The following is a 13,117-nucleotide window of genomic DNA, read 5'->3' as shown; positions in this document are numbered from 1 at the left end:
AGAAAATAGGCCCAGCCATAGCTTTGTTCCTTCCCCACTCTCCGGTCCCCCGCACCTTTGTCCTGTCCCCATAGTGAACACTGGGTGAATGGCCTCCTCTCCCTGCTGAGCTAAGTATCCCTTTATCGCCTACCCCGAATGCCCTACTCCAAACTCCTTCCTGTAACTGTGATGCAAGGGAGTCAGGGCACATAGAGAAACCAACTGTGGTCAGAGCAGAACACTGCAAAAAGAAGGGAAGTTAGTTGCAGGGAATGGAGAAGGGATGAGGGGAGGAAAAGCCCCAATATCCTGTTAGTGCCGGTTAACAGATTTCCCGTGACAGACGGTTCATGGCTTAAGGCCTGCTCCTGGCTCTAGTCCTTTAGGGTGGCTACTGGCCCTTTTGCAGCCTCTGGGTTTCTCTCTTTAGGTTCAAGTCCCCATGTCTTACAGAAGCTTATTATAGGGTCCACTAGTGGTTCCTGCTTTGCTGGCTCCTCTCAATGTTCTTTCTCTATCACTGTATTTGCAGCACCTCTCAGAGGAGAGCCCACTGCAAAGTTAATTCATGCTTTATCTATTCCCTCTTGCAGATAATTCAAGACTCTCACCACCATAAAATCCAGCACCGTCCTCCATGCCTCAAAGAAACAGCCTTGGGGCTCGTGGGATTAGAAGCAACAACAAAAAGACCCATAATACAAAGATGTCAGGAAATACAAAACGGAATTTTATTGTGCAAATCTACAAAACTATAATTTAACAATCTCACATAAATACCTACTGCATTCTATATACAGCTACCCTTATTGGCTCATTTATTCAAACATAAATAGATATTACAAAATATTTTGTGGGTTTTTTGTTGTTTTTTTTGGTATAAAACATGGCACGTTGCACGTAATGTGATTCATGCAGCAGTCTGAGATGTTACAAGTATAGCTAGACGTCAGTTTCACACATCCAAATCCAGCACTGTTTTCATTTCACCATTGTTAGGCAAAGTTCTTCCAACACCAGGTGTTCATCTGTCCAAGAGGGCTTTTAAGGGAGGAAGCTTGTCAGGGCCTTGTTTATCATTTTTTGTGGACTGTCCATGCCTCATGTCCTTGGTGCATATGGGAAGAACCTGGCAGAAGAGAAACACATGGCTTTTTTAAAAAAATGTGAATGATTTTAGTGCTGGAGTAAGGCACAAGGCTGACTGTCTTGTGTGCTGATGGACTGCTTCTGCCTGTACCAGAGACGGAGGACAAGGTTCTCTTGAATGGCTCCACCAATGGGACTCCAGAGATTAGAGCAGTTCAGCCTCCACAAATGATCTTTAATCTTAGCCTCTCTGCACAGTGCTGCTTTCTCTACAATGTTGTGCTGTTGCTAAAAGTATTTTCCAGCAGTGGTTCCTCTGATCTTGTACTGAAAACTGTTTAAGGACCATACTGTAAATCAAACTAAACCATTTCCATTTTTGTTTCTCAAAACACTACTTCCACCCAGATAGGCATCATAGACGGGTGGAAATGGATGGAGTCAAATCTGGATGATCTCTGGAAAGTCACTTAACTTTTTCTGTGCCTCAATTTCCCTACTTGAAAATGGAGTTAATGATATTCATCCCTCTTTCAAAATGCTTAGATATAAAAATGAATGGTAATAGGCAAGAACTAGGTAACAGTGTAAGGCATGCACAAAAGGAAGTACTATGATTTTCCATTGGTAGTGAAATTTGCACAGTGTTTTTTGGACCTCCCTCCCCACACCTCTCTCTGTCACAAGCATACAAATAGATGGGGTAATTTCTAGGTACTCCCTACCCTGGCTCCTGTACAGGGGCAGCTATTTTAATCTGAGCCCTATTTCCTACAGATCTCTGAGTCACCTTCTGCTCTGCATTACAGGTGTGTGCGGGAAGTTTATGGTTTCAAGAGTTTTAAAACATTTATTGGCTGAATATAAAATGGTTCAAAGTATTAGGAATATGTGGCCACAGAAACAGTTTCAGTTTGCTGTTTTACTCTATGTTAGGACAAGTCATGGACACAGAGCCCTGTAAAGGAGCAGAAAGGCTTAAGCCACTTGGCTTACTGTTATTAGGCTATTTAATCAAGTTGTTCAGCCATGTTAAACAGTTTTTGAGCCATTTTAGTTTAAGTCCTGTTCCCTACAGATTCCCGAGTCTCTCTCTGCTCTGTATTACTGGTGCCTGTACTATCAGGATCAGAAGAATCCTGTGCCTTCGAAGAATGAAGCCTGAGTTTGACTGTGTTACAGCAGCATTGTCATATTCTCAAACAAGATTAAACAGGAATCACAAAACACTAAGAGGCCAGTTTGACAACTGTTAATAAGACCAATGTTTAAAGTCTGGGTTCAGTGTGCAGCAGCCGTGGATGTATTTACGAGCACAGACTAGCCCCTGCAGAGGTATTTTGGGAAGACTCACCCAACATAGGTCAGCTTTGTTTTTATCCATTTGGTGGTGTCGCTTCCAGCAGATGAACAAGATGCAGAAGCAGATGCACAAGAGCCCCAAGGGAATCAAAGCAACCAATACGTAGATTGTTACAGTGTCAATTGCTGCTGACTGGCCTGTAGGGAAATTAGCAAGCCTTTAATATGGGCTGCCTCTGAATAACTATCTGTCAGATATCCTTCACCAGTCTCCAAGGGAAAGAAGGAAAAGGAAAGGCTATGGGTACAGGGGTCTGACAGAGAAGGGAGAGGGGCCACATGCAGCAGCATATATGAGGGGCGTTTCCTAACAAAATTCCTTCCACCAGGGCCTCATGCACTGTTTATATACACAACAGTTTGTTCCTAAGGTTTTTGTGGGAGACATTTTATTTCTGTGGCCTGGTGTTAGGTAAGCTTCAGCACCAGTCACTCTTCTCTCTCTCCCAGGTGTATCAGACCCACCTCCCAATTTCTCTCAGCTGCCTCAAAGGTCCTTGTCCTCTCTCCATCCTGCACCAAGAGTTCCATCTATCTCTTCCAGCTTTTCTGGTGGCACCTCCCTTTCCTCTGCCCTGGGCTCCCCTCTTTTGAACTGTCTCTTTCTCTTCTCCCTCCTGTATCAGAGGACACAGCTTCCTTTTTCCTCATCCCCACACCAAGCTCACACTCACCCTGGACCTGCCCATCCTTGGACAGAGTCAGCGTCACATTTAGGAGCGGATGTTGGATCACACAGCCAGCTAGGTTCTCCCAGTGAATCCTGGAGGGGACATGTGTGAAATTGCTGATTACAGTCACAGTCTGGTCTGAGTGATTGATGAGATACTGTCTTGGCTCCTCCTGAAGGCGATGGGACAGGTTCCAGCTGATCATTGGAGCTGGTTTCCCTGTTACTGAGCAGCTTATTTCCAGCACCTTCTCCTCACCATTTTCTGGACTGGACACAAGCTTGGCCTCCAGGCTGGGTTCCGATATTGCTGTTAAGCACAAGAAGGAAAATCCATTATTAACACTTGCAGCTCTCTCGCTATGGTAGCTTAGTGAGCATGCTTGGGCAAAGAGGAACTTAGTGCCTGTGTCTGCTGTTGACTGAAGAGAACAAGCACGGCATTTGGTTTTACTGCTCAGTGCTGTCTATCGTCTCAACCTGACAGGGCCCAGCATGGGACACATGGACTTTCAAAATGTCAGACAACGATGCCAAAATGAAGTAGCCATGAAGGCACAGGGTCTGCGCTATGCCATAGTTTTTAAATAATCCCTCAGAGAAACCCCTTCAGTGTCCCAGACTCCCTGGGAGATCCCACTCTTCCTTAAGTGTATCCCACACAGTCTCAATGGCTCCAAGACTGAGGGTTGGTCCACACAAGGAAAGTTAGGTCAGTCCAACTCCATTGCTCCAGTGTGTGAAAAATTCACACCTCCGAGAGACATAGTTAAACTAAGCTAAGCCCCAGTGTAGACAGCCTTTCAGAGCAGCGGATTTACCACAGAAAGGAAAAACTCTTTCCGTCACTGTATTCTGTGTACACTACAGCTCTATAGCTGCATTGCTCCAGCTGTGCCACTGTGTCGTTTCTAGTGTAGACATAGTCTGAGCCTCTGAGCTCCAGCACGCCTGTTTCACGCTGTGAGCTCAGCTTCACAAGTCCAATTGAGATAGTCTCTGAAGAGGAGTCTTTTAACCCTCTTCTGATATCAATGCACCTCAGCTTGTATTTGCAGTGATCTCAGGCAGACTTTCCAAAACAGAGTTGGGTTTGTTAGCCAGCTAGAACACAGCGTTACCAGGTCTGTCTCTGTCTCTCTCACTCACTCTGTCTGTCTGTCTCACAGGTAAGAGCTTCTATCTATCCACATTTTTTCCTGTATCCTCAACTAATATGGGCCGGTTTCAACCTGTCATTTAATGATCCATTCAGACCACCCCAGACAGTTAGATGTTAGAGTTAGAGCTGATAAAAAGCAGCAGGTGCTGTCCATGGGAAGAAAGAAATCAAATGTAGCTCTAAACTTAGTGATCAACTCCACTCAGTCAGATTTCTATTTCTTTTCTGTTTAATTTTTTAAGGGGAATTATTGCTAGATGAAAGATTCTGAAGCTCTCAGCCCTGCAACTGAAGTTCTCTGTTTATACAGAAGTAGTGCAAGCTTCCCCACACAGATAACTTCCAATCAGTGTATGATAACATTTACTGCATATTTATGTGGTCTTGTACGTGCAGCTGATCAGTGTGTGCCATTAATGTGCACATACATTTTTTTCCCCATTTCTTTTACATGACATTTAGGGTGTGTTTATATTTAGAGATTATTATTATTAAGGACAAGATTTACAAAAATGGGTTCCTGAAGTTAGGTGGCTAAATACGGATTTAGAAACCTAAGTAGCTTGGTTTTCACCAGTGCTGAGTGAGCATCAGCAGCTCCCATTAACTTCAACAGGAGCTGATGAGTGCTCAGCACTTGGAAAAACCAATTCACTTATTCCGATACCCCCATCCTGCCAAGACTTATGCGGGCACGTAACTTCACGCATGTGAATAGTTCCACAACTTTCAGTGTGACAACTCATGTAAGTGATGCATCTGTGCAAGGTTAGAGCCTAAATATGGGATTAGGAGCCCAAATGTAGGCACTTATTTTTGAAAATCTTGACCAGAGTATTATGTGATTGCAGCCACAGCAGCTCTAATTTAATTTGAGTGAGAGCTAAGAGTTTTGCTGTGATGAATGAGTATATTACGTGGGCAATGCAACTTTTATGCTGTGATGAACTATTCATTACCTAACTTCGAAGTGCTGTGCTTGTGAGTGAGTGATCGATAACTTCATTGTCATCGTTAGCAACTGTACCAATTTTTAAACAAACATTTTTATTTTTGGAAATTCCCAGGTTCTTGAGTGCTTTATAAACCATTGCTTTCTCTTGCACAGGTAAATGACGATATTATTCTTAAAAAATCATATCCATGGAACAGACAAGAAATTAACTTAAAGAAAAAAAAGTGTGGGATCAGTCAAGATTATATTGGCTCCTGCCAATACCGTACCATTCAATATGCACCTGATAAGACTGGATGAATTTTCCAAGCCATAGTGGTAGGAGAGCAAAACTAGGACATCATGTGGCAACCTTAATAATGGAGAGGCTACAGCCACTCCATATTCAGAGTTAGAGACAGAGACATTCTGGAACAGACACTAAGCTGATCCTATTTTTTATCTTATGTCTCTATCCCTACAATGAATTTCACGTAAATTAGATTCTATGACATGAGTAGTTTTTCCAAGTCGTACTTAATTTATTTACTGTGGTTGTGCTTGCTCATGAGACTTCACCATCAGCTTCTCACTTCCCCGCATCACTGATCAAGAGAGAGACTGTCACATTACCCAACTGATAGTGCTGATAAATTACAATAGCGTTTTTCTTAAAACTGCAGTGTCAGAGCCAATGGGGATTTCAGCTGGAACTTCTCAAAGTCTCCCATGTAAGTCTGGAAATCGAAGGGCTCAGTCTCACAAAGAGCATTCTGTTTCGGTTCACAAATAACTCTTTGAACTTCTTCTTTTTTTCACAGGGTACATAAAAATAACAGTTTTTGACTACCTCCGCCCACTGCGTCGGCTTCAAATACTGGATTGTGACATCCAGAAACAGTGAAGCAAAACCTACACAGATCACATGGGCCAATGTTTCCTGCAATGTTCCACTGGGAGGGCTTTAGTGGAGCATCAGCAAAGATGCATTTACAAGAATGTATAATAATACACAGCACTTATATGGCACCTCCCATTTCAAATCATTTTGCCAAGTCAGGTAGGTGTGACTGTCTTCAGCTCACAGAGCAGTCACTGAGGCACAGAGGTATCAGAGCTTGCCTAAAGTCACATACATCTACACAGCAGCAAAATAAGGTGGCAGCAAGTTTCAGAGCCTCAGGTTGTGGACTTAGACTCGCGTTACGGCACTACAGATAGCTGCCTAGACATTATGGCTCAGGCTGGAGAACAAGCTCTGGTACCCCAGGAAGGGGAAGGGAAGTCTACATGGCCAGTTTTAGTGCTATAGCGCGAACTGGAGTCTGTAGAGCCAGGCTCGGAGACTTGCCGGCACAGATACAAGTAAATGGTAGCATGGAATAGAACTATTGTCTCAAATCTCATTTCTTTCCAATTCTGACTAGACCATCCCCTGCCTACCCATATTAGACCGAAGAGTGATCATCACAGAAGACCTATACAGCTGATCTCACCAAGTCCCTGCCTAATTAGCTCTCCAACTCCAATATACAGAGGATGAAAAATGTTTCATTCATCTTTACTAACACTTGATAACTTTGGTTCTATTTAATTTTTTTGTCTGTTATTAAATAATAAATAGGACACTTAGCTACAAAGAATATGATCTACTCTAAGGGCTTGTCCCTGATCCCACTGATGTCACTGGAAGTTTTGCAACTGACTTCAAATGAGAAGAGGACTGGGTCTTATTTAAGGCCTTACAATTGTATGTAGTAGCTGTAGACATGAATTGGGAGTGCCTCTTTCATTGACTCACTGCATGGCCTTTAGCAAGTAACTCAATTTCTTTGCGCCTCATTTTCTCCATCTATGAAATAGGGATAGTACTTATCCGCCATGCTTTGAGATCTTCATTTATGTGTAAGCTATTTATAACATATCTAGATACATGTAATTCCTAAAGGATTCTGTAAAATGGCCAATCTTGATTCTCCCTAGCCGCTAGTTAACAATTGTTTCTCTCCCTCAGATTTCATCTTTGGCAACTTCTATTTACTCTTCTTTAGTACTAGTTTGTAGATCTTTAATTCTGAAAGAGATCATGTAATAAAAAAACATGTTGGAGAGGATGCTCGGAGGTTTTCTAAACTAAAGAAGTGTCTTCTACACACTACCTTTTCCACAAGGTTTCTCCATCCTGTTTTAGCAAGGCAGCTTTGAAATTCCCACCTGAAAACCTATCCATTCCCCCGTATCTATGCTTCCTGCATGTATGGTTTACACCATCTGATTTGACTTCACTTCCCTTAAACAGGTAGAAAGAAATTACGGTGGCAACATGGGAAATAACGCATATATGAAATATACAGGTAATCACTAGAAGGTAAAATCCCTTGTAATCTCCACCAACCCTTCCAGGGCAAGTAAAATGACAATTTAAGTGCAAGCTGGGATCTCCATAAATTGATTTGCACCTTGCTGTGAGTTACTGAGGGTTTCAGAAAGCCTTTGGGTCCATTCTCATATCATGTCCCTAGAGAGTAGGAATACTCTCTCTCCCCCCTCCCACAGACCTTATTAAACATGTTAACCCCCAATTACTAGCAATGAAAATAAATACATAAATCAGGGCTTTAAGTAGCTTTGAGACAGAGGCAAATGAATTATGCAAAATGAGGTGCCTGTGCTGGGGACACTCAGCACAGACTAAACGATTTGTAATCTATTTGGACAGAGAGTGCAAAATAATTTTTGAGGATAGCGCTGGATGTGAAACAAGGGGAAAAGACCTTAGGATATGATCTGGAATCCATCCAAGTGCTAAATCTTATTTTATATATTTCAGAAAAGGTATGTTTGCATTATGTATTAAACAGTGATAAGATTCTTGTGTGTATGATCCATCAATAACTAACGTCCCTGATAAGGAGACATCTTACAGTCCTAGTCGAACACCTAGAAAGTTTAAACATTTAAAACAAACCATTCCCTGGCCTGTTCCTGGCTGGAATTATTAAGTGTTCTTGTAAACTGCCTGGACGATAGCCAGTATTTGCCAGCCCTAGCTCAGTGGCTCTATGAACATAACTAGAGTCTTTTCCAACATCTTTTTTTAATAGTCACCTGCTGGTTTAGCCTCAAACCCGTCTTCCTTCACAGGGTGGGCAAGTGAGTGATGTAGAACAATATTTACTCTGTGAGGGTGAAGTCCTACCAACCAGGATAACACAATCTCTACTGCTATTTTTTCAAATTAGAAGTTGTTATCTCACCCTACAGGGAGGGATAGCTCAGTGGTTTGAGCATTGGCTTGCTAAACCCAGGGTTGGAGTTCAGTCCTTGAGGGGACCATCATAGGGATCTGTGGCAAAAATCTGTCTGGGGATTGGTCCTGCTTTGAGCAGGGGGTTGGACTAGATGACCTCCTGAGGTCCCTTCCAACCCTGATATTCTAGGATTCAATCCCTAAGTAGTTTATAAACTCTATTGGATACAAAAAGCTCCTCAGAAATGCAGCTCTCTCTGTAGCAGATGATGGTAACCATAAGGTTTACATACAGGAGTGAGAGGAGAGAAAGAATTTTGGTCACCAGTATCAGGACAAATCCCTGCTCTTATCAAGAACACCTTGGGATCTTAACACTCACATAGACCAGTCAGGACCTGGGCTTGTACAGTTTCATCTGAAAGACCCACATGCAGTAAACCATACAGAATTCAATCCATTCACTGGAGAACAAAGAGTCAAGTTAATGTATCTCGGATCTGATTCAGCAGTTCCACCCATTAAAGCCATCATTTACATGGGAGCAGAATTCCCCTTTTCTGTACCTGAGTGAGACCTCTGGCCCTCAGACTGTGTCTCTCAGGGCCAGCTCCAGGCCCCAGCTAAAGAAGGAGGTGCTTGGGGCGGCCAGTATAAAGGGGCAGAACTCTGCCCACTATTGTGGCGGCATGTCCAGGTCTTCGGCGGCAAGCCCCTCAGTCCCTCTCTTCCTCAAAGTGCAAAAGTGCAGCCAAAGAGGAAGAGAGGGAGAGAAGGACCCACTGCTGAACTGCTGCTGAAGAACGGAGCAGTGCGATTGTGCTGCCCCGGCTTTTTTTTTTTTTTTTTCGGCTGCATGGGGCAGCAGAAAACCTGGAGCCGGCCCTAGTGTCTCTCCCACATTTGCTGGAATGTATCCTCTGACTAAGTTCTCAGTACAAAAACTTTAGCTTTTAGTTAATATGGGGAAAAGGAAATGTGGGATTCCAGTAAGAATGAGACATGTGATTATCCCCAAACTATAATTAACATTTGGCACCCACGTAATGAAGAGATCTCTGGTCACTTCCTGATATAAAAGTTTTCTCAGTTACACAATAATAAAATTAAGATTTTAAAGGGATATTAACTCTCATGGTTCACAAACCAACCACAAAGTGCTTGTGGGGAGGTTTCTCCTAACCCAAACGCATATTATGATGTAATTGTTACATATATGGATCTTATACCTTCTTCTGAAGCATCTGCTACCAGCTACCATGGAAGGGCTATTGGTCTCATTCCATATGGCAGGACTCACCATTATCTATTTTAACTAGTATTGTTTAATTTATTTATAACAACCCTTCACTATTTATGTAAAAGTAGTAGTATAATGTTAAAAATAAAAAGACATCTTGCTCATATCAGACCAAACAACAACATTCAGCCAGTAGATTTTTGTTCAAAAGTAGAACAAAACCACCAGATAATGCTCAGAAACTGCAAACACTAATGCTTGCCAATTAGAGAAGTGAACAATGGTGAGGTTTCACTATATACATTATGACCTAAACCACAGAAACAAATGCTCCCGAGAGCACGTGCATTAACAGAAAATAAATACTTTTCAGAAGGAGAAGTTTGCTGAGGGGCAGATGAGAGCAACATAGAATATAGGGTTGAGTGCTCTGGAGAAAATCTCCCCTAGTTTGAATGGTAAGAGAAAAGACTTGCATGGGCAGGGTCTCTGTTCCTGAGTTTACAGGATAAATAGAAAAGATATTTGTGCACAATTAATGGTATCCTGTTACAAACAATCCAGTAATTTTTAAAAGCACATCTCCCTCCCTACTACCTAAAACATTAAAATTGGTTTCTTCCCATAATTTGTCTCTTTGGGTTTAGGAATTAATCATGGGTCCACTTGTTTCCTTCCCACCAGAAAGATGAAAGCCTTTCTTCCAGCCCCTTCTACTCCTCCACACTTTTTCTTCCTTCAGTTTTCCAGAGAGTTTCAGTAAAAAAAACCTTTACAAATCTGTATCTTTTGTTTTGACTTTCTAAACAAAACCCGTTTTTTCAGTTCAAAATGACTGTGTCAAAATTTCCTTTTGTTTTAGTAAAAGCAATCAAACACATTTTAAAATGGTCAAATTTTAAACAAAAAACATTTACATGTTGTCAAACCTAAACCTTTTGTTTGACCCCAAATGAATAGTTGTTTTTACTTTACAATTTGCTAAAATAAATAAATAAATAATTTTTGCTTTGACTCGAACTGTTTTGGTTTTGGGTTTTTTTTTTTTTTTTAATTGCCAGTGAATTGAAAAAAATCCATTATTCACCCAGCTCTGCTCACCACTGCTTCCCTATCAGAGGTAAAAACCAATGAGGAAAGGAAAATTAGGTCACTTTCCCACTGAGAAAGAAAGAGATTTACCAGCGCTGCCGCTAAAGACAATCACAAACAACGAACAGCTGGAGTTTCTGAAAGGTCAAAGCCCGGACTTGTGATGATGAGGTCTTACCGTAAACCTTGAGGCATGTCCTGCCTGTAATGGATCCCATGGGAAATGTGTTGAAGATACATCTGTAACAGCCTTCGTCCTGCAGGGTGACTGCATGAACAGTGATGGCAGAGACCGTCAGCTCGCTCTGAGTGAAGTTCACACGGCTGCTATAGTTACCTAGGATTCTGTGGCCATTAATCCTGCTGTAGGTTGCTATATTGCCTTTGCCTTCTCCACTCTCCTTCTGCCAGGTGACTTGCAGCACTTCATGATCCATGACAAGCTGGCAGTGGAAAGTAACCTTTTCTCCAGTCTTGGATGATTGGACCTTCCTGTGAACTACCTGCAGTGAGCCTGTGGGCAGACAGGACACATAATTTTGACATCCCTTTCATCCACTCATGGCACATACTAAACAGAGATTTCATTATTTACCAAGGCAACACCCCTCTGCAACTTCTGAGTGAGAATACTTAGCATGCTTTGCCTTCAGATCTTCCATAAAGAGAGTCTCTGTGAATCACACTGGGACATTAAACTTCACCATGACTCATAAAGCAATTCTCCCAACCCATTCAATCCTTGGCCTGTCTGCTAAAGTTTCTAGCAAGAAAGCCAGTTCAGATCAAAAGAACAAGGGCAATTGCATTATTTGTGATGAGGACATTTGTCTGCTTGATCTGTACCAAAGACTCACACAACACTTACTCTTAAGCTAATGAGCAGCTCCACTATATTAATGATTTCTGGACCCTATGGACATCTGTCCAATTGGAAGGGAATTAATAAAGTCCAAGCCCCACGCCTTGCCCTTAACACACATTTTGACATCCCCCACATACACATCTATCAGAGACCAGAAAGGTTAGGTCAAGTCAGAATGAAGTTTAGAGTGAATGCTTCAATTATAACTTATTTTCCAACCACAGTACATGGACCACTAGCCACCTGCAGAGCCCTTTCTGATGGCTCATAAAATAAAATGTTCTGAGAATCAATATTGATGACTTATCAGCTAGAAGGGAATATGCCCATGAAAACCTGTCTCTCTAAGCCAGAGAATCATAAGCGTGAAGCTCTCCATGAAAATTATTGTCCTTCTTCTCTTTAAATGAAATGCCATTAAGGCGACAAGTGAGAGATTTCCAGTCTTAATCTTTCACTCAGCACCAATTTTCTCACACAGCCAAAGTTAACATTACTTGGTTGGTTTACATCAGTATGTGGACCGTACACCAACATGGGAAGAAAGATGCCAGCAATGACAGGCACAGCATTGAAAATACTCTTTTATACATTAACTGTGGCTTCAGCATGAGATACTACGTATAGTGTTCTTGAAGAGGTAGAAGGTTGTCCCGCAATACGATGTGGTTATATTTCCTTCACACAGGGTGGCATGGCAAGGATTGAGTAGCCTGTATGTCAGTCATTACAGATGACCACATCCTGACCAGAAGGAATCCATTACACTCCATAACCAAAAATCTCTATCATAACGTAAGCTGAAAGCAAGTCGCAGCTTAGGCAGCTCATTTGCTTATTGTAGTTTGTAAATAAATATGTACACATGCCTCGAGCTAATGGATACATTCCTTTTAAATCAAACTAAAGGCACTATCCATAAATTAGAAACATGAATAATGCAGTGGCAGTAGAGGAAGCATTATCAAGCTCATTTCAGTTTCTATCAAGGTCACGTCACCAAGCACAATACAAATGTGTCTGGCCAGAAGTGTTATATCATTGATGGTGTTAATCAAGGGGTGGTAAATGAGGAGCAAGGGCTTCTGCAAAGATCTCATAAGAGCTGTACATCACCAGGTTAGCAGGATGTTTGGTCAACAAAGTTTCACATACAATTTTAGGCAAAGAATAGAAAATTTACCTGCTGCCATTGCCCAGATCCAAGAGAAGAAAATGCATGTGAATATCATCTCAGCTGTGAGATCACCCAGATGAGCAGGCAACAGAAGGCATTCAGTTCTGAACTTCCCTTTTTATACTCCCTTTAGGGACACGCCCGACGTCATCTACTGTAAGTTATATAATTAGGCTCTGCCTCTCCATGATACCAATACATTGCCTTCTGCAGACAGCTATGAGAAATTCCCACTGAAACCTGGATATACTGATGACTACTGCTGCTTTGTAATTCAGAAAAACAAGTATTGGC

At 42.0% G+C, this 13,117-nt stretch overlaps 1 protein-coding gene across 1 annotated transcript; it reads right to left on the bottom strand.

Moving 5' to 3' along the window:
• Positions 1–757: 757 nt before the first annotated feature.
• On the bottom strand, positions 758–12,888 carry LOC116825363 (OX-2 membrane glycoprotein-like). The gene is made up of 5 exons (XM_032781319.2): positions 12,830–12,888; positions 10,960–11,295; positions 3,108–3,413; positions 2,426–2,571; positions 758–1,111 (listed from the first exon to the last, which is right to left on the bottom strand). The coding sequence occupies exons 1-5, from the start codon at positions 12,876–12,878 to the stop codon at positions 1,007–1,009; spliced, it is 942 nt and encodes a 313-aa protein (XP_032637210.1). The 5' UTR covers positions 12,879–12,888; the 3' UTR covers positions 758–1,006.
• Between the last annotated feature and the right edge of the window lie 229 nt (positions 12,889–13,117).

Source organism: Chelonoidis abingdonii, chromosome 1, assembly GCF_003597395.2.
Source record: "Chelonoidis abingdonii isolate Lonesome George chromosome 1, CheloAbing_2.0, whole genome shotgun sequence".
In the NCBI taxonomy this organism is placed as follows: domain Eukaryota; kingdom Metazoa; phylum Chordata; order Testudines; family Testudinidae; genus Chelonoidis; species Chelonoidis abingdonii.
The sequence above is the reverse complement of the archived record's forward strand: the minus strand, read 5'-3'. Positions and strand labels throughout refer to the sequence as shown.

Coding starts and splice junctions, on each gene's coding strand:
- LOC116825363 (XM_032781319.2), bottom strand. CDS start 12,878: ATGATATTCACATGCATTTTCTTCTCTTGGATCTGGGCAATGGCAGCA. Junction 11,296..12,829: donor GATCTGGGCAATGGCAGCAG/GTAAATTTTCTA, acceptor GTCTGCCCACAG/GCTCACTGCAGGTAGTTCAC. Junction 3,414..10,959: donor GACATGCCTCAAGGTTTACG/GTAAGACCTCAT, acceptor TGTGCTTAACAG/CAATATCGGAACCCAGCCTG.